The sequence below is a fragment of the Molossus molossus genome, unplaced genomic scaffold (genome assembly GCF_014108415.1).
Source record: "Molossus molossus isolate mMolMol1 unplaced genomic scaffold, mMolMol1.p scaffold_m16_p_18, whole genome shotgun sequence".
NCBI classification, from domain to species: domain Eukaryota; kingdom Metazoa; phylum Chordata; class Mammalia; order Chiroptera; family Molossidae; genus Molossus; species Molossus molossus.
The window spans coordinates 37,901,618-37,924,037 of NW_023425353.1; the positions used below are offsets into that span (position 1 = coordinate 37,901,618).

A 22,420-nucleotide genomic window follows, 5' to 3' on the forward strand; every position below is an offset into this window, starting at 1 on the left:
AATAGCATCAATGTGCGTCAACCTCCCAAAACCAATACCTTGAAAGGGAAGGAAGTGCCCGAAGGGATCCCCTCCTGGCCTGTTCACCTTCAACCATGTTGAGTGAACCCAGTATTCAAATGTAGTGGCTGCCCCTGGGTTGTTACATCTTTGCTTTTCTTACAGGCATGTTCCCTTCTCCATGGCTTGGAGGACAGTTACAACTGTGCAAAATTCTCCTCTCTTCATGACCATGTGGCTCTTCATTAGTGTATTTTCCCCCTAAAGGTTAGAGAACATCTGTTAAAAGAACCAAGAATATCCTGCCTTATGTTCTCATAAGTAGGGCAGGGAAATTGTGGCCCCTCAATGTAATTCTAGACTCTCTAGGAGCTAGCTCTGACCCTCATTCCTCAGAGAGATTATATGCCATCTTCCCTCAGAGAAGCTGTGCTCTAATTTGAACTACATCAGAATTACCTAGAGACTTATTAAAACACAGAGTGCTGGGTCCCACCCCCAGAGTTCTTGATTCAGGAGATTTAGCAGGAGACTCAATATTGGTATTTCGGAGTGATGAAGATGCTGTTGGTTGGGGGCCACACTTTGAGAACCATTGCCCTAGAGTCTTGGGGAGAGGATTGCTAATGGATATTGGACACTGTATCATTAGTTTTTATTGTGGAAGAACTCTAATTGTCTGGAGAAATGAAGGAGAACAGAGAAAACACCTGAAAAGCAGAAAAAAAAGTTTCATAAAGTGTACAGTACCCCCAAGGACTGTGTACATGGCTTTGAGGCTTTTAGTTCATGTTCTTGGTGAAGATCTAGATTTCCAGAGTTGTTCTCCCATCCATAAAGTGTGGTTGAATGGGCCATTATCCTGGTTGCTTTCCTGACATGGATAAGTGTTGTGATTACATTAGCCACAATGGCCCCTGAAAGGCTGGGCAGACCACAAGCTGTCAGTGATCAGTGCAAATGTGGTCTCAGGTTGGGATGGACGCTGGGGGTATGACCGTGGGTGTTATCTGAACTCAGTGTAATGCCACAGTGAGATTTCATAGTTGGCATTCTGTTGCATAACATTTAATATCTTCATGGCATTAAACTGATGGCCCATGGAAGTCAAATTAACCCAGTACCACTAGCAGCTCATTTACCTCTGCTTCTGACATAAAAAAGCTTTTCCTAACTTTTCAGAATGACTGTAAGCGGAGGCTACAATGATGTCACAAGGCAGTACTGTCACCTCAGCTCCCATGAACTGGCTGAGAAGTCCTGGGAAACTGACTGCATGGTCTGTTCATTGGCAGGAAGGATTCCCAGAGTGACTGTGAGTGAGCAAGACTTTAGTTCTCCAAGGAGAACAAAATGAATCCTTGACTTTTTCTCTGCTCTTTGTCAGACAAGTAACCTGTTTGGATTCAGATTCTAGGAAAACCCCTATGCTTTCTCTGTAGTCCTCTTTTTGTGCCTTTAAATTTCCTTGATGACGTCCTGGACTGGAGTCATGAGCCCTTGTTCCTGGATCTGCCAGCAGCTCCCTGTGTGATCTTGAGCTGTTTGCTTAACCTTTCTGATGTAGTGACCTCCTTTATAGAAGGAGGTTTTGTTTTGATTGATCTCCAAGTCCTTAACAGTTCAATAGTCAGTGATTTTCATTCATCTCTTTGCTTCCCCTTGTCTCTGAAAGTGAGCATCTTTCCTGCATTGTGATCTCCTTTCAGGATGCTCTCTGTCCCCACCCCCACCCCCTCCCCTGCTCTACTCATCTATTACTTAGCATGTCATTCAGCTACAGACTGTATCTCCTCCCTAAGTACCCCATCCCCGGGAAAGCAGCTTCTTGTGTCCACTTCATTTCAAAGATAGTTTTTAAAAGCTATATTTCATGGCAGTTAAAATGAGCCAGTGTTTAACAGGCCATGTTCTGTACACATTCACAGTAGTATGATACATCTCCTAACTCTGTATGATTACAGGGGAGAAGGCAAGAGATCTGGACCTAGGCGAGAATTTTCAGGGACTGACATGTCATTATTGAAAATAACTCCTGGTGTTTGTGTGGTCCCAACCCTTTTAGACAGGCTGGTACAGGGCACTCGGCCTTCAGCACGCCCCACCAATGTGCCCTGGACCTGTCTATCCATACAAAGAGCCACATATGCCACCTGGGTTTCAAAGCAGCTCCCACTTTGGCTTGTTCCCAGCCAGCTTCATCCCAATCCCTTTCACCCACTCAGAATGACTGTCTGGAAAAGTCTAGTCTGAACCCTATCTCCTTGGTGTTTACGCATGTCCTCCCCATAAGTTAGCCCTTGTCTTTCCTCTGCAAATGTTGTCTTGCTATCCTGTCTCAATTATTAGCATCTTTGAGTGCCTTTTACAAAAATAATAGGTGCTGCCCAGCTGGTGTGGCTCAGTGGTTGAGCGTTGACCCATGCACCAAGAGGTCGCCAGTTCGATTCCTGGTCAGGACACATGCCTAGGTTGTGGGTCTGATCCCCAGTGAGGTGTATGCAGGAGGCAGCCAATCAATGTTTTCTCTCTCTCTCATCGATGTTTCTATCTCTTTCTCTCTCTCCCTAAAAATCAATAAAGAAAAAAAAAATTGTTTTAAATATTCTGTGTTTGTCTTAGCCTGAAGCCTGACACACTACAGCACCAAGAACTGAATTATCAGTATGCCAAATGACCAGTTTACTGGAACCAAATAACCAAAAAGTCAATTAATCAAATAATACAATAGCCCCCAAATTAATTCTCTACTAATTATTTTATTTACCAAAAATAAGGTTTTTGAACTATTTATAAATCTTACTACAATTATTTTAGAACTTGTAAAAATTTGTTTGTTTTATTTGCTTTTTAGTTTAGGCTACTTACAAAATTTAGTTGCTGATTATCATAAACATTTCTGAATAACCAATGTATCCATAAGAAAACAACTTGCCTGGCCAGTGTGGCTCAGTGGTTTGCATCGACCCATGCACCAAGAGGTCACTGGTTCGATTCCCAGTCAGGGCACATGCCCAGGTTGTGGGCCAGATCCCCTGTAGGGGGCATGTAGGAGGCGGCCAGTCAATATTCTCTCACATCAATGTTTCTATCTCTCTCTCCCTCTCCCTTCCTCTCTCCCTAAAATCAATAAAGAAAAGAAAAAAAATTTTAAAAAAGAAAGAAAAAAAAGGAGGGGAGAAATGGGACTAGCTCTTAAAGTACCTATTTCTTCCTAGACCAAATGACTAGGAGGAATATTTCTACAATAAATATTAGTGAAAACATCACAATCAAGCCTGCCTGCTGATTTCAGAAAACTCATATTCAGGTAGAGGAGTGTGGCACTAAGTATTGTATCAATTCTTAATCATCTGAAGAACTTGAAAACATGCAAAGGATGCTAATTTGGGGAACTAGGCAAAATGCCGTGGAGCGAGGTACTTGCGGAGACTGTGCTCTGGGTGAGGTGTTTGCGGGAGCATTTTGTAGATGCTTCGGGGAAAGCCTGAGTGCCCACTTCCTTGTCCCCAGGAGGAGGCTTTGCTTGGGTGATCTGGTGCAGATGTTTGCAATACTATTTTTGATCACAGAAGAAGCCCAGGAGGGCTGGGAGCACTACTAAAGAATAAGTTAAGGAAGCATCCTTGGAACTTGCAAGGAGGTTCTGACATTCTCCCAAAGCCTAGAATCTCCAGTTCAAGCCTAATTAGGGAAAGAGAATATTTTTATTAATAAAGTTCAGCGGAGGAAAGACAATAACTTCTTGGGTTATAAAACCATCCCCAGGAGTCTTAATTTCAGAGTTAAGGACAAAATGAGGCCAGGTGTGAATTCATTCACTTTGTTTGGGATGGAATGTGAGCCTCTGAGGCTTGTCCCTAAGCCAGACTGGTCAGGTGAGGTCCCGAGTGAGCTGGCTAATATGCTTCGCCCACCCTTCCTTGGCGTCGGCCCACTGGGAGCCTGAGGTCTACACACATTCCCAAGTAAGTTATCAGGAGCAAAGGAGCAAAAGTTCTTCACACCTCTCTCTCACCAATGAGATTCAGACCAGGAAAACTAGTGATCCAGCGGGGTTCCCGTGGAATCAGAAAAGCTTGCATAGAGGAGGTAGAGCAAAGCGGTGCTGAGTTTAGCCAAGCCAGCGCAGGGTCCGCTCTTCAATGCTCCTGTCCTCTCTCTGCTCAGCCCTTCCGAGGAGGGGAGTCCATCCTTCCATGCCAGGTATCCTGGTAACAGCAGGGTAACCTGGGACTCTGTTCACCCAGGCCTACCCAGTTTATATCTATTGTGGTTTCCTTATTAACCCTGCCCCTTTTCATCTTCAAAAGTGTCCCAATTGAAACAATATAATCGATGGCCCCTTTGTGATCATTCCTTTTCCTAGCTAACATTTACTAAGAGCTGTTCTGTGCCAGGCATTTGGGCACTTGGTGCTCTCAGTGTTACAGTTGTCATCAGGAGTGCGCCCAGATTGCATAATTCTTAAGTGGCAAAGCCCCAGAGCAGCAATAGGTATTGGGATTCAGATTCAGAGGCCTAAGCTATGCCTGCCTTGCTCCTAAACTATTACCGTTGGGCTTCCAGCTCTTACACTTAACAAGACAAAGGTTCATATCCCTTTACAAATCTCCCAAGTCTTCCCACTGACTTTCTCCTAAGTGGTCAGTTGAAGAAGGGAGGAGGGCTGATATTTGGGGGCTGTAGCCCAGGTGCCGTGGTAAGGGAAGCCATGTTATCTCCACTTGAGAGATCAAGAATTAGGCTTTGAGAGCTCGGCCAATTCATCTGAGATCGTGCTGACAGAAAGTTGCAGAGCTAAAATTCAAACCTAAATTAGTCTGATTTCAATACCTGCCTCCCCATTATACCACATTGCCTACCACACCGAGTGCAGTTTCCACAGCCCTTTACAGATGGGAAAAAGTAGAGCAGCAATTCTGCCTAAATGCTAGCACTGTAAAACTGCTTACAGAGGTCAAGATGGAAGCAACCTTTCTCACGAGTTGATCAAGTGACTGCGATATCTAAAAAATCTCTCTCTCCGAGCTCAGGAAGACCTGTAACATCATCAGCAAATAGATACCCCACGTGTGAGTGTTTATTTGAAATGCTCCTGAAGATTCTTCTCTTGGCAGAGACCTATTGCTCACATGGCAGTAGATGATAACAATCAGATGGAAATAACGGATATGAATTCATTCATCCATCTAGTCATTCATTCATTCAATGAATGGTGCATTTAGTGGTAACAATAATAATGAAAAGCTAATATACATATATTCACTTATTCAAATACATATGTACATAGTCATTCGTTCGTTTATTGGGCACTTGCTACATGCCAGACACTCTTCAAATAGTGGGGCCTCAGCCGTGAGCAAAGGCCCCACTGTTGCTCCCTGCAAAGGAAAACCAGCTGGGATAAGGAATTTAGATGGGAATGTCAAGGAAGCCCTTTCTAAGCAGAGACCAGAATAAAGTGTGGGCATTCGTCATGGAAAGACTTCCGAAACAGTGTTCCAGGCAGAGGGCAGAACAATTAATCTTGCACCCTGACAGACCCTGGCTAAAACTTTGTACCCATTCTCTCCTTTAATTCTCACAAAACCCCTGCTGGGAAAGTACCAGTATGTCCTTGTTTTTCTGCTAAGCACCTGTACCTCGTAGCCACTTGCTTAGGTGCGCATCATCTTCAAGTGGGGAAGCCATGAGTGAAACCCAGGCCTCTGACCCCCACGCAGCCTCCCTCTGCAGGCTGAGCAATTCTCTGCCTAACCAGGCTGCAACACTTGCCAGCATTTGGGATGCAAGACTGAGAGAGTGATCACTAGGAAGAAACACCTATAAAGCCTGCATCATTCATCTCATTCTGATCTTTTGTGCCCTTGCCCTGACAAAATGCTTTACCCCAGGCATTAGGCTGGAGATGCAGGTCTTTTCTCTTTCTTCTGAATGCCACATGGTGTGGCTGGGTGGGGGTGACCTCTGACTAATAACTGAGCTGGGTCACTTGTGGTGATGATGGTTCCTTACCCCTATCATCAGAGGGAAAGTTAGATAATTAAGACATAGCACCCCTTAAATCCCTCTCTGAAACCCTCCCTTCCTCCACTCCATTTCTTGCTGATGAAGTCAGAGAAAGGGTAAAAGCCTGTAATTACACTTGGAGTAATTAGAGCTCTGCTTAATAGAAAGCTTAAGACAGGAAGCCCAAACTAATAGATTACCCATTGCTCCTGTCATTAGAAATTATTCTCCCTAAGGTGTTTCCTCGGTAGGTTTCCACTGGGGAGTGAGGCCTGTACTGAATTTACATACAATGTATATACACACACACTTATGTTGTATGTCCTCTCCCTTGACCATCTGAGAAAGCTTCAGCATTTATAGTAAAGGAATTTAAAATTCCTTTACTATAAATCTTTTAAATCTGACCATACTGAACTAACATTGTCTACATGCAGTTCTTACTTTCTAGCTCAGTGCCTCTCGACTGTAGTGCGAATCACCTGGGGATCGTGTTAAAATGCAGAGTCTGACTCAGTAGGTCGGGTAGGGCCTGAGCCTCTGCATTTCTAACAAGTTCCCAGGCCCTGTTGCTGCTGGAAGGGGCCAGATAGCATAAGAAGGGACAACACACTATGAGGAGCAAAGGAAAAGTTCTTCTCAGCTCCACAGCAAATTCACTTTCCTCCTACCTCAGCAACTATTCCCAACTTCTAACCTGGATCTTGAAGAATGAATTCAACTTGCCGATTAAGGGGAGAAGGTGTGAGTAATCCTAGGCAGAGAAAAGAGCAGAAATAAATGCATAGTCCTTGAAGGTTTTTTTTTTTTTAATGCCCTTTAAAATATTTTTAAGGCTTCCCTTTATTGATGATAGGGCATACTAGAGGCCAAAGTTCTCAGGGGTCACTCTGCTCAGACAAGATTGTGGGTGTTGGGGTCAGCAGTGGGATCAAGGAGACCAGGAAATGGAGGGATAGCACCAAGAGAAGGCTCTTCTGGCTTAGTATTTACCTTGAGCAGGTCTGTGATATTCTACCAGGTGAAGTGATATTGCCCAGAAACCTTGGGGCAGGAAATGTGATGGTCAGGATTTCCCTAAAATCAGTCATCACTGAGGACATCACTGAATCTTTTCCTGGGACTCTGAACCTGATCACGGATAAGTGAGTTTTAGCTTTTTATGCCTACTGTTACAAATGATCCCAAACTTGGTGATTTAAAACAGCAAACATTTATTTTATCATAGTTCTACAGGGCCAAAAATCTGACATCAAGGTATCGGTGGGGCTTTGTTCCTTCTGAAGGCCCTGGGAGAGAATTCATTCCTTGCCTCTTCCAAGCTCAGGTGGCTGCCGGCATTCCTTGGCTTGTTGCTGCATCATTCCAAACATCTAGTGTCTTCAAGTCTCTCTCTGCTCTGTCTTTGTATTTCAATGCTGTGTATATTTCATCAAATCTCTCCCTGATTCCCTTTTATAAGAACACTTGTGATTGCATTTAGGGTCCACATGGATAATCCAGGGTGAACTCCCCATCTCAAGATCATTAACTTAATTATATCTGCAAAGACCCTTTGCTTTTGCTGTATGAGGTAATATAATAGGTTTCAGAAATTAGGACACAGATATCTTTCAAGGGTTATTTTTTTCCTCCTACTGTAGCCAATGTTACTAAAGTACCTGGAGTCAGGTGTACCAAACACCTAGACTCTAGGGATAAATTAAAGGTCTTCCTTCTGTCTGTCTCTCATACTCACCCTGCTCCTCATACTCACATACCTTTGTACCTACTGTTCGCTCCACTGAAGCATCATTCCTACCCTCTCTGACTGCTTGATTCTCTGCTTCCAGAAGTGAGAACTTATTCAGAAATGCCTTACCTGACCTCCTGGACCAGGCCCGTTCCCTTCTCATGGCATGACAATGCTTCTCCTCTCAGAGTTGGAATTTGACATGTGACTATCACTGAAAGAGCAGTGCCCCTGTCCACCTTGTGTCATCATTCTTTTCTTAACACCCAGCACATAATAGATGCTCAATAAATATTTGCTTAATGAAGAAATGAAACCTGGCTTTAACTCACATAAGTTATGTTAACATTAGCCTATTAGGGCTGCCGTAATGAAATACCATGGACTGATGATGACTTAAACAACAGAAATTTATTTTCTCATACTTCTGGAGGCTGTAATTCCAAGACCAAATTTGTGGTGAGGCCTCCCTTGCTGGCTATCTTCTCAATGTGTTGTCACATAGCATAAGATCTCTCATGCTTCTTTCTCTTCATATAAGGAAACCAATCCTACTGGATTAGGACCCCACACTTATTATCACATTTAACCTTAATAATCTCCTTATAGGCCCTATCATGAAATATAATTAAATTGAAGGTGAGGAGTTCAATGTAAGAATTTGGGGGGATGCAAGACAATATGCTCAATTAATATTTGACAAAGATGGCAAGAGCATGCAGTGGAGTAAAGACAGCCTCTTTAATAAATGATGTTGGGAAAATTGGACAGCTACATGCAAAAAAAATGAAACTAGACCATCAGCTTACACCATACACAAGAATAAACTCAAAATGGATAAAAGACTTAAATGTGACTCATGAATCCATAAAAATCCTAGAAGAAAATGTAGGCAACTAAATTTCAGACATCATATGCAGCAAAATTTTCACTGATACATCATGTAGGGCAACAGAAACAAAGGAGAAAATGAACACATGGGACTACATCAAACTCAAAAGCTTCTGCACAGCAAAAAAAACAACCACCAAAATGGAAAGGCAACCCACTCTATGAGAGAGCATAATTGCCAACGATACATCAGATAAAGGGTTAATTTCCAAAATATATAGCATACTCACACAACTCAACAAAAGAAAGACAAAGAATCCAATTAAAAAATGGGCAGAGGAACTAAATAGACACCTCTCCAAATAGGACATACAAATGGCTAAGAGACATATGAAGAAATGCTCAACATCACTAATCATCAGAGAGATGCAAATTAAAACAACAATGAGGTATCGCCTGACACCTGTCAGAATGGACGCCATCAACAAATCATCAAACAACAAGTGTTGGCTAGGATGTGGAGAAAAGGGAACTCTAGTACACTGCTGGTGGGAATGCAGACTGGTGCAGCCACTATGGAAAACAATATGGTGTTACCTCAAAAAGTTAAAAATTGAACTTCCATTTGACCCAGTGATCCCACTTCTAGGAATATACCCTAAGAAGCCTGAAACACCAATCACAAAGAATATATGTACCCCCATGTTTGTAGCAGCACTATTTACAATAGCTAAGATCTGGAAACAGCCCAAGTGTCCATCAGTAGACAAATGGATAAAAAAGCAGTGGTACATATACACAATGGAGTACTATGCAGCTGTAAGAAAGAAAGATCTCTTATCCTTTGAGACGACATGGAGGGACCTGGAAAGTATTATAAGCAAAACAAGCCAAACAGAGAAAGACAAGTATCACATGATCTCACTTATTTGTGGAATATAATGAACATAACAGTCTGAGGAATAGGGTAGTCCCAGAGATGTGAAAGTGGGGTACAGACTGACAATCCCCAGAAGAGGGGGTATGGGGAGAGATAAACCACAGAACTTATATGCATGTATGCATGAACAAAGGTCATGGACAACAAAGCCGAGAACAGGGTGAGGAGGGACGGGGAGGGGGGAATCAGTGGTCGGGGGGAGAGGAGAAACATCTGTAACAAAAATAAATTAATTAATTTTAAAAAAATTTAGGGGTATGCAATTCAGTCCATAATGCTATGTGATCTTAATAAACTCCATAGTTTCTCTAAGTCTTACGTCTGTCATCCCAGTTCTTTGGGGGCAAGAGCGAGTTTGATTAGTAAATGACAGTTAATGGGATAAATAGGTGTGAAGCACTCGACCTATCTGACACAGAGTAAAAGTTTTGGTTGTTTTCCCCAGAAACAGACAAGGATTGGACAGTAGGAAGATTATTTTGGAGGTGGGAGAAACACCAGGAAGGGAGTGGAGAAGTGAGACAGGAAAGACAAGGCAGCCGATAAAATAAAGCGTGATTGTCTAACAGATCACCCCCGGAAACCACTGTCACTTCATCGAAGAAATGAATCCTGCTTTAACTCATGTTCTATGTGTATTCGTCTGCTAGAGATGCCAGACGCGGGAAACTCAGGTGTCTACATAGAACAAACACCACAGAGTCACCCCTGCCCCGGGGGCAAAGGAGCTGGGGGATTTCTGTACCAACTATTATCAGTCACTGGTTAGGCCCACAGCCAAGGGTGTTAATCATCCCCACTTCCAGCCTGCTGGGCCTGTGGACAGTGGGCATGGATACCAGAGAACACCTTCAGGCAAAGACATGCCTTGCCAGCTCTGCAATAGTAAAGCCTGGGGGGATCTGTCTGCCACAATGAGCCACTAGGTAGTCGTCATCCTACTGGTAGTTTTCAGAACATTGGACATGCCGCCTGACAAAAAGGTTCTGGGGCAAAACAAGTGTAAGGAGTGCTCAGTAGATGGTTGTCCTCGGGGATTTTCCACTAAAACTATTGATCTCCTGCAGCTGAGATGTCAAACTATTCCAATCCTGTGATTTCCAGACTTACTATACAGAGACTTTTTTATACAATGTATAAACTTTTAAGGAATGAAATGTCCCTGATACATGCTTTCGGGATTATCCATTCTGGCTAATAGACTTGTGACTGCTGAGTAAAGATGTTTTTAATCTGTTTAACACTAGCCTCAAAACAGTGTCTGGTACAGAGAAAGTTTTCAATAAATGTTTTGTTGTTGCAACACAGTCTTACAGCAATTTCAAAAAAGCATCTGAAAATATGTTCGGTAGAAGCGGTCTCACAAAAAAATAACTGTTTAGTTGCCAAAATGACTGTTTTGAAAAAACTAAAAAGGAAATTCAGCTGAATAGACATACTCTTGTTAAAATATTGGCCAAAACATGTCTTATTCTCCTGGCTTTGTTTCCATTCATCAGAATGAAATGGTAAGCTTTTTCTGTAAAATGAGGACCTACGCTTTTAGAATATTGTCTGCTTTGTAGGGGGAGAACCACTTCCTCCCCATCTCCATGTGAGAATGCAGATCAGGGACTTAATGGGACGAATGTCCCTCTGGTCCAACTTTGCTAAAAGGAGTATTCCAACTTCTATTCCCTCCTCCCTATACTTCACCCTGTCGTTGAATGGTAAGGATTGTAGCCGTGACCTCACTAAAGGGTTAAAACAATCCAATTCGAGGACTTCTTGATGCCAGGCAGAGCTAGCTATTTGTTGGCTTCAAAGATCAGCTGGGACCAGGGTGAGTTCTTGTCACTCTTTCTTCCCCTCTGTCAAGACCTAAGGCCTTTCTGATCCCAATGCAGGTGCTTCTGCTGCAACAAAGTAAACATGAGAAGTGGGATTTGCAAATAGGAGCATCGGGATAGGTCACTGCTCCAGCTGGGCATCCTTACTAATTTTTCCCAGCAGTTGTGAGAATGGCAGCATCACTGTTTGCTGATCATTATTACAAGGAAAAGTTTGAAACCCTCATTATCACTCATTCTCTGGAGCCGAGATGGAGGCCTGGGGGCTGTAAAATAAGTTTAATTGCCTGCTTGATTGGCCACTTGTACACCCAATTGCCCATTTCTTAAGAAGGAATATTTCCTGGGAAATTGCTTATCTTCCTAGAATTTGTAAAAGGCAGGAGCTGGAACACAGTAGCATTCTCTTCACACCCTGCACATGGAAATGCTGGCGTTTCTAGATAAGAGTGAGGAGAGATAACTATGACCATCTAGGCTCTCATGGGTTAAGTCTCCCTTGGTCTTTGCTGAAGAATGATAATGTGGATCTCAGAGGACAGTCTGTAGGGACAATCTACCCACACCTGATAACCCAGTGAGTGGTTTATTACAGTGCTGAGAGGGTTGTTGGTGTCACTTGGAGCCGTACAGGTAGGTAACCAATGTGGATGAAACACAGTGACAATGGACAGAAGTATTTCTAAGACCAGATTTATTTGGGAAATGAGGGATGTTGCCTTTCTTTGGTCTGATGTTGACCTGGCTATTGCTTACTGGTGACCCTTGTTTTGTCATTTATTCATTTGTCTTCCTCATCCCTCCTTGCTGAAAAACCCCTGGAGAAAAACTACAGTCTTCTAATGCCCTTTTGCAGTTGTTTTCTGTTTCCTCTGTGCTTTGGTTCATCTCAAGTTCAAGGATAATGTCTACATTTTTCTAGGAAATGGTAGCTTTCACAATGGGGAGGCCGAATGGATAATGATTTTGTCTACAGGTTGAGAGCCACCGCACCTTCTTAATGAGTAGGGTAGGAAGGTGAGGAGTTCCGATTTAGAAATAGCTACAGGGTGGAATGCCAATTCCTTTATCATCTGAATTTTTCATGTCATTTTATTGATAGCCAGCTGTAAATAAAAAATCCTATGTTCTTAATCATTATGCTACACATTATGCTAATCTGAAGCTCTTAACCAAGGCCTTCAGATTACATCCTTCTTGAGGTTTAACTTGATTATTTATTTGCAGTCTCCTCCATGCTTAAGCACACCAACATGGGATCCAGGGCTTCAAAGCAAGCATGTACAAAATCCAGCTATTAAAATGTTCTAAATCTGTCTCATGAGTTTGCTTACCAGTCAGAAGGTTGTAGAGATCACTTCCTGGAGCCAGACCTGTATTCAAATCCTTGCCTCTTAGCTCTGTGGCCTTGGGAAAGTTACTCAAACTCTCTTTGCCTTATTTTTCTCACCTAGAAAAGGAAATAAATAATGCCAAATATGTGGGGCTGTAAGATTAGCATTAAAGGGACCACTAACTCAAAACCTTATTCAGTTTCTCATTCCCTTCAGATTACTCTGCTCCCCACGTCATAGCCAAACTCACTGAAAGAATTGTCTTCGTGTGCTGCTCCATTTCCTTCCGGCCTCCTCTCCATTGCACCCTACTCCAATCTACTTTCTGTTCCAAACCTGAACGTATGTTCTTTGCCCCCAAACTTAATGTCCTCTTCTCATATCCCTGATCTTACTGAATGGCAGGACCATCTGACCCAGTGATGCATTTAGGATGCCTCCCTCTCTTTCCGTGTTCAATCCATTTCAAAGTTCTGACTGTTTTACATCTACATATCTCATAAATCCAGCCTCTTCTCTCCATCTCCATGGCCACCATCATCTCTTGCCTGGACTACTGCAGGAGATTCTTACGTGGTCTACTCCCATCCACCCCACCACCAGTGTGTCTCTCCTTTGTGACGAGTTTTCTTTGTTTATTTGACCATTGGGCAAATTCCTATCTTACACACACATACACACTAGAACATAAACTATATGAGTTCAGAAATTTGCTTACCATTCCATTCTTCGTGCCTGGCACCAAGCCCAGCACACAATAAGGGCTAAGCAAATATTTGTGAAATGAATAACGCACCTGCCACATTATATGTACTCCTTGAGTGGGAGTTCCCATTGCTGTCATTGTCATGAGCACAGGTGATTTTTAAAAATATAAATACTCTTTCCTCTTCAGGTTATAGTTAAACATTAGTGTCTTTAAATTGGCTTGGCCTAGGGAAGTTCTCTGAACTTTTTGCATTGGACACCAACACACTCAGAATTTTCATTGCTCTAACACAGACACAAAAATGTATACGGATTTCAGAGAATAGTTTTGTCTTCCTGCTTTTCACAGTGACCTCCTTTCCTCTCTTTCTGTAAAGAATATGTGTATTGTTACCTAACACTGCATTGAAAAGTCACCCTCAAATTTGACAGCTTTTAAAAAACAAACACCTCCCAGTTCCTGTGTGTCGGGAATGGGGGCGTGGGGACAGCATGGCTGGGCCCTCTGGATCAGCATCTCTCACAGGCTGCTGTGGAGTTACATCCCGGCTCCACTTGGGAGAGGACCTGCTTCCAAGCTCACTTGCGTGGCTGTTGGCAAGTCTCAGGTTCTCACCGGCTGTTGGCTGGACATCAAGTCTTGGCCGTGGGCTGCTCCCTAGGGCTTCTCACAGCATCGCAGCTTGCTCTCCCGGGGCTCTGAGAGAGTGAGAGATGGTGATCAAGAAGAAAATCACAGCCGAACGCACAGTATTCTGTTTATGAGAACCAACTCACTGGGTCCATCCCATGCCCAAGGAGAGGGAATTACACAGTGGGGTGAATACCAGAATTGAGGCTCATTGGGTGTTTTGTTAGATGGAAGCTGCCTAATACAAGGGGTGACTTTGTTCTCTCTAGACAAGAGCATAGCTTTCACTTGATTCTTTTAAGCCTTTTCTCCTTTGGGAATCAGAGGTAGCATGCCCATCAGGACTTCAATGCTTTGCCTCACTTTTCTTTCAAAAAAAGGAAGAAAGGGGGGAAGAGAAGGATGGGGCAGGTTCTCCTAAAAATAGCTCCTGATATAACAACAACTTTAACTGTCATTGCACGTTGCGCATTAATACTTAATCATGGAGAGGACCTCAATTACTCCTAGTGGCTTGTCTGAGCATCGGTTTCCTGATAACTTGCTTTATAGCTGCCTAATGAATATATTAAAAATAAAACTCTAGAGATAATAGATACAAAGGTGTATATTTAGATCTTGGGTTTCTTTCCCTCCCTGTACCCCCACCCCCCACTTTGCACAGAGGTTTCAGAGCAAATTTGAGATCATTCTGAAACTTCATCCACTTTATCTTAATGTACAGATAGCTAATATTTGCCATCTACTTTTGATATAAATCTCTCAGCAACAGTTAAACCACTTCCTAATTGACTGAATTATCTGTGATTCATCACATATTCTCTTGCATCACACGCCATACCAGGACAAAGGGAATAACCTGTGTTTAGGAGAGGTTCGTGGAAAATTAATGGACATAGATGTCATCATTTCAGGCAGAACTGTGAATGCAGGATTTTTTAGAGGGAAGACAGAAAAGTAGACCTGCAGTTCCGTGACCCCTGTCTCTACTTTTCCTGTCCTTTGTGCAGATTGTTTCCCAGAGGAAGCTGTCCAAATCCTTGCTGAAGCACGGGAACACTGCAGGGAAATCCTCCATCACGGTAAGCCTCCCTACACGCCTGTCTGCCGGGGGCGGGTGGGGCTGGCTGGGGCAAGCCAGACTGCGGGACGCAGACCCTATGGCTATTGGGAGTTGATGCTGCGACTGCTCAACTATCCAAGCCACCTCTTTTTGTTTTTCTTTCTTTCTCCATTCTTTTAATACCATTTTGACCTGTTCACCCTTAGGAAAAAGGGGCTTAAAAAAACAATCTGAAAGTAAAGCCATTTACTTATACTAAGTACTTCTGCAATTGCAACATTGGTTTTAGTTGAGGATGGAGATGGAGTCACTGAGTTCAATAAGAATATGGAATTAGGTAGGATTTTCAAATCATCAAAACCACCTATCCGTGTCTCCCATTTTTCTGAAAATTAAAAGTTTGCTCTGCCCAGCCAGTGTGGCTCAGTGGATTGAGTGTCATCCCATGAACTGAGAAGTCCCAGTTTGATTCCTGGTAAGGGTACATGCCCAGGTTTCGGGCTCGATCCCCGGTGGGGGGCTTTGAGGAGGCAGCTGATAGATGTTTCTCTCTCATACTGATATTTCTCTTTCTCCCTTTCTCTCTCTCTAAAAAGTCAATGAAAACATATTTTAAAAATATATAAAAAATAAAAATATGTTCTAATCATATTTAGTCCAAGAGTTGATTTGTTGCCGAAGGACCAGAGAGCCCACTCAGCATATAACTCTCTTTTTTAATATAATAGTTTGGAGCTGTATTGTCCTTTTTGGGAGTCACTAGCCACATGTGATTATTTAAGCTTAAGTAAAATTATTTAAAATGAAATAAAAAGAGATATTTATTGCTTAGTCACACAAGCCACATATGAAGAGCTTAATAGTTACATGTGGCTAGCAGCTACTGGACAGTGCAGATTATAGAAGTTTTCTGTGATTGCAGCATGCTCTATGGGCAATGCTGGAAGTCCTTCTAAACAAAATCTTATATGTTTCTATATTGGAAACCTTGACATATTGTAATAGAGCCTTTGAGAAAGGTAGAGAAAGTAGTCTAATCAATTAGCTGTGTGGACCCAAAAAAAATAAAAGGTAGACAAAAGTACCAGAAGAATCTAAATTGCTAGGGAGGCAAATTGCCAGGAGGCAAACTTCCTGAGTTCTTTCAAACATTTGTTTTTAACTTGAAAGTGACTGATTTTTTTTTTTTAATGAAAGCCTCTTTTTAAAGAAAAAATTCAAAAGAATTCCTAATGGTGAAAGTAATGACCATTCTTACAATAGCTTTCCTGAATTAGTTGCTTAAATAGTTGAAATGATGCAGTCATGTCAGAACTTTTTCTTTTTCTTTCTTTTGTTTTCTTTCTTTTCTTTCTCTCTCTCTCTTCTTCTCTTTCTTTCTGATACATATTTTTTTCTTTATTGATTTTAGAGAGAGAGGAAGTAAGAGGGAGAGAGATATAGAAACATCGATGAGAGAGGACATTGATTGGCCGCCTTTGGCATGCCCCCTACTGTGGGGATTGGGCCCACAACCTGGGCATGTGTCCTGACTGGGAACCGAACCAGCGACCTCTTGGTACATGGATTGACGCTCAACCACTGAGCCACACTGGCCAGACAGAACTTTTCTTGACTGCCAAGATCAATCATGAACAAGTGGTTCAAATGGCTTTGAAGACCCCATGGGTGCTCCAAAAAGCCATGGACCCAACGGCTCACCCCCAAAGCCCACAGACCAGGAGAAGCCTTGGGTGGTAGGCCCAGGTGGGGATTTGCCATGGTTCTTTCTCATGGGAACAAAGCCTCAACTTGCCACCTTTTCTCTTCGACATCTTAGAAATTTTCTTCCTATACACATTTCAGAGAAACTTTATCTCCTTCTTAATTTTAAATATTGAATTACCTCTAGTGTTAGGTTTTTGGATCAAACCAATGACTCTATTTGATTTTGGAAAACACTTGAAAATATGTGCAAAATGTTCTAGGCTTCTGCAGCTGAACATTGTAACTTTCCTAGTCTTTCCAAACATGTCTATGACCACAAAGCAGTTCTAGACCCCGGTTCCAGTGGAGTGTCAGAGGCATTACGATGATAAGGTGCCAAGGTGGACCAAGTGGAAAATCTAAACAGGATGATTCCTGGTTTACCAAGAAGTTCTTGAGTTTTTACTGTTTTTCTGGACTCATGTTTCCTACTTCTTAGATGCTCACAGGTTTGGGGGTGACTTCCCTTGTTAGGCAACTTTTTGGCTTTAATATTAGGTGTAAAATAAAATTTTCCAGAGGCTATCAGTGTGAACCCAACTCATCATGAGAAAGTTGAGCTCAGATAGATTGAAGATATAATTTAATTAAAGCTCAGTGTCACAACATAACCAATTTGATGAGGGTATCCACGTACTTCGGCCTCTGAATGCATGGTGAAGCCCTAAACATTATTTATGAATGGCTGCACCTATCTGTAACTATGTCGGTCCCTTGATTTTTGTTGTTATGACTTTTCTCCTAAGTTTTTTCACCAAGTTCTCTCCAAGGATTTAAGAGTCACTGACTATTAAATATTGGAAAGTGACTTATTATGAAAGAGTCTCTTACATAATACTATCTTTTCCCTGATACCAAAATCCTTGTTAGGGATTCTATTCTTGACAGTTAATGGGCTTTCCCTCTCCCTCTCTCTCCTCCCCCTCTCCCTCCCTCTCTCCCTCTTCCTACCTCTCCCTCTCCCTCTCTTTCTCTCTCTCTCTCCCCCCATTTCTCTCCTCATCTCAGAAAGCCCAGGGAAAGTATTTTTTAAAAAAAGAAGAATTAGAACATTTTTTTGATGGCCATATAATCATTGGTCTAGTAAGAACATAGGACTAGTTTATTTCTACATTCCTTGTTGGTCTGACTCAAAGCAGTGGAGAAATGTTACTCCTTATTTGCAACTTTCCAAAGGACATACTTATAGACACACAATTGTTTATGGACCTGCTATCCAATGGTGACCCATAAAAACCGAAGCTCTTCCTAACTGCTGCTCCCTATATCTCTTCTTCCAACTAACACCCTATCTCATGTTCTCACGCTTTAGCATAAGTGAAATTGGTGATCTACTGTTGTCTAGGGAGTTGCCTTGAACACCTGGAAATGCTGTGCCATGTTCATTAGCATTGTAGAAAACGCCTTTCCCAGCATCAGTCTTGTTGATTTTTGAACCAAATGTGAGCTAAATTTGTTCATAAATTCCTGGGCTGAGTGGTCTAACCATTACAGCAGCTGATACATGCTTTTTCCTTTAGGTGATCGCTGAAGAATTATCTGGCAATGACGACTATGTTGAACTTGCATTCAATGCACGGAAATTGGATGACAAGGTAAAAGTGTGACATTAACCTTATTGAAGGAAGTAATAAAGCCAGTACACAAAGTTTAATCAGATTTTCCCCTACAGCTATTTTTTTCCCTTTCAACCCACATTATTAAACAGATCAAAGATTTCAGAGAGGTCTGCAAAGTAAGACTTTTCCCAAATCGTGAATTAGTTAATGAGATTGGGGACAGACTATAATTAAACCAGGAAAATTGTATTGCACCAAGACTTCATTTGTCCCCAGGTGCCACAACTTAGATGTGCACAGGTAAATACGATTTAACCCCATTGCTAGGGGCATTTTAAAGGAAAAGAAAAAATGTGAAAGGGAAGAAAAGTGACATTTATTAAATACCTATATTTGCCAGGGTTAAGAGCTTCTCATGCATTATCACATTTATTCATTCTTACAACTTCCATGCAACAGATATTATTAACACTGTTTTGCAAATGAAGAAACAGATTCAAAAATGAAGTAACTTGTCTAAATTCACTCCATGTATTAGTCCAGATAATCCAAGACAGGATTAACTATGCAAGGATTTTATTAGGAGACATACCTGTGTGGAGACATAGGGAGGAAGTCTGGGGGAGCTGTCCGACCATGATGCAAGTCTGACCATGCGTGAAGGAGGGAGGGAAAGGAGGTTACTGGCAGTGTCCTGGAATGCCATGCAGTCTAAGGAGGGTTCAGCGAGGCCACCAAGAAGTCCTAGAGCCAAAATTGGCCAACAAGTTCAGTAGTTCATAACATGCAGGTTATCCTGGAATTGAGGATAGATAAAGCATTATAAGGAAAAGGAATCTGATCTATTCAGCCTCAGTCTTTAGGAACTGATCATTTTCAAAAGGCCAAGTCCTAATTGAAGTTGTATGCTTTTTACTGAGTGTAACTATTGAACCACGCTCTGCACTTATCTGACCCATTCCTTATGTAATAGGTAAACCAGACCAGTTCATCTTAACACGGATAAGCAGTTAAGACTTTGTTGGACTAAAAAAACAATTCTATAAAAACAAGGTTTATGGGTGAAATAACCACATGCCCCAAAAGGTATTCTCAAGTATTTTGTATGAGGTTTAAAAACACAAACCTCAAGGGGAACATAAGAGCTACCCCCTTAAGATCAATCATGTTTACTCTTTTACTTCTAGTTCATAGTTAGTTCATAGCCTCCTTGGCTACACACCCAGTCACTGGCTAGGAGCAGCCTGTGGAAGCCTGGTCTCGCTGCAGGTACAGGGTTGGATTTGTCAGCATAGTAGCTGGGGCCTTGGTCAGTTGCACCCCTTGTAGTGGGAGGTCTATAGAGCATGTTCTGATGGTACCACATTCTGCTGATAAGTGGTTAAACTGAGATTTCAGGTCCATGTCTGCCCGACTCCCATCTGTATTCTTTCTATTATATCTCACATCTTCTACCCAATCACAGACCATGGTAGTCTGTGTATACAAAAACAGTTCTGCAGTCTCCAGTTCTTTAAAGAAAAGGGAGGAGGGGGTGTCTTTATCTGATATTTATGATTTCCCTTCAACCATTTCCTTAATCAGAAAACACATCACATTCATAACCGTATTCACAAAGGACTCCATTTTCTTAGAGCACAGCTAGAGAAGAGGGGTTTGGAGATGTGGCACCACTTTCAAACAAGTGCTGACAGGCCGAAAAAGGTAAAGCGGTATCTTCAGCAATTTCCTGAAGTCTTAAGCAGCACTTACATCCTGGCATAGCTCATTCACTTTCACCTACAAAAATACTCAACACGTTTATGCCGTCATTAATCCATGCTTTCATTTGTTCATTTGTTCCTGTATTCGTTGTCATTTACCAAACCTTTGTCACATGCTTGTTATGCATCAGGTGATGGGAAAAAGATAGACTTTAAACCACTCTCAAACCCACAATGTGTAATTCACCATCTAAATGAAACATAAATGTAAACAACAGATGATAAAACAATACTATAGCCATGACAGGATGTGATAAGTGATGTATAGCCAGGGTGTCCTGGAAAGGGTAATTCATTCCGCCTGGGGACATCAGGAAAGACTTTATCCTTGCAATTGAATTATATTTGAATTTTTTTAGTGTCCTGAGTAGATTGAGTGAAAGTTCCACAAACTCCCACCTTTTGACATGAGCGTGAGCTTGGTGCTCAGAAATGTGGTATGCATCAACATCAGTTGAGTGTAAGCTTTTACCTTTCACTTCCTTGGGACAGTTATGCTTTTCCCCAGCTATCAGAATAATTCACCAGACCACTTGTAGTGTCTTTCCTGGTTCCATTATAAGCCACCGGGTCAGTGTGTAGCAGTGTTAAGCTACTCATTTAATGGCTTGTAATGTCTTTCCTCTTAGTAGTCTCTTAAGTACCTCTCATTTGTCCTCTAACTGATTTATGTCACAGTACAAGGGGATTCCAGGTTTGTTAGTGGGCCCATTGGCTCTAAGATGTTTGAACAGTTTCCCTTTATTCAAATGAGCATTGCTCATAACACTGAAAGAGCCCCCATGTAGCATTTAATATGGTTCTAGATGGCCATTCCCACCCTCGACTATGCTGATTGCCCAGGGCCCTGATCACTGCTGAGCCTCAGTGCCCAGTGCTGTAGACCTCGTGTCCTTTATAATGTGGTGGTATCTTGCCCAGACTCCGTAGTATCCAGTGAGGAGCAGGCTCTGTTCAGAACAAAGCAGAGGCCATTGCTTAAGTTTGGACTGGAAGTTGAGTGGTCTCAGGTGAAGAGAGGGCAAGTTGTAGAATTTAAGAAACAGGATGATACCATCAGGATCATCACATACAACCCCTTCAGGAAATAAAGACTGATTTGTTTGGTGACAAAGACACTCTTACTACGCTGGTTAGCTATTGCTACATAGCAAATCACCTCAAAACCCAGTGACTTAAAATTAACAACTGTTTTATTACATGCCATGATTTTGAGGACCAAAAATAGTCTCTTTTCTATAAAGGGCCAGATGGTAAATATCTTAGACTTTGCAGGCTATGTGGTCTCAGTCCCAAGTACTCAGCTCTGCCACTGAAGCATGAAAACAGACATAAGCAATATGTAAATGTGTGAGTGTCACAGTGTTTCAATAAAACTGTATTCGCAAAAACAGGTTGGGCTGGATTTGGGTCACACGCCATAGTTTGCCAACCTCTGTTCTAAGGCAATGTTAAACCTTGACTTGCTGTGTCCACGTAGGCCTGCCTGAAAACTAGTCCAGCCTGCATTAATGATAGCAAATTATAGCCAGTGAGCATCAACAGTGTAACAGTGTCAGGAGTCTAAACTACATCATCTCCAAAATGCATAACCATATTCCCAAAGCTGGGTATTAGTATTTCCACTTTATAGATGAAGCATAATGAGGCAAATTAAATAATTTGCCCAAAATCACAAGGTTAGGAAGCTATAGTCTGGCTTCCTCTTCTATTCCAAACCTCAGCTGTCTTACTGCCCTCTCATTTGACCAAATTTCTTTCATGTTGGACTACAAAGGCAGAGTAATATGGCATCCAAGTTATTAAACCTTTCACCATAGCAAAACTTCAGTCAAATTGTCTATATAATTAATCTTGTTGGAACTGACCTGTCCCAAGGACCATTGTAGTTCTGATAGTCAAGCAAAGAATGCTTAAAACTCTGGATTGTGGTCAAGTAACCATACATTTAGACCCAAAGTTATTTTTAAACTATGAATTTCTGAGTGTACATTTAAGATATTTTTGACCTACTTATGAGTTGTTTTAGTTCCAGAAATCAGATGCCGTCTTAATAGTAACCATCCCTGATACTTGCACAATGCTTGACAATGTATCCTCATGCATTCTCCCTTTTACTGATAATAATCATAGCAGCAATATCTTTTGAGTACTTGCCCTACGCCAGGGACTAGACTCAACACTTCATGCACTTCGGCTCCTCTAATTCTCCCACAGTGCCATCAGGCAAAAGGTGATACCCTTCCATTTGTGGAAAAGGAATCTGACACTT

At 42.0% G+C, this 22,420-nt stretch overlaps 1 protein-coding gene across 2 annotated transcripts in view; it reads left to right on the top strand.

Moving 5' to 3' along the window:
• The window catches only part of CPNE4 (copine 4), a 419,291-nt gene that overhangs the window by 272,422 nt on the left and 124,449 nt on the right, over nt 1-22,420 (top strand). For both annotated transcript variants that reach the window (XM_036266480.1, XM_036266479.1), the window contains exons 4-5: nt 15,028-15,099; nt 18,347-18,421. In XM_036266480.1, the coding sequence (XP_036122373.1) occupies nt 15,028-15,099; nt 18,347-18,421 (147 nt within the window). The remainder of the gene's footprint in view (nt 1-15,027; nt 15,100-18,346; nt 18,422-22,420) is intronic.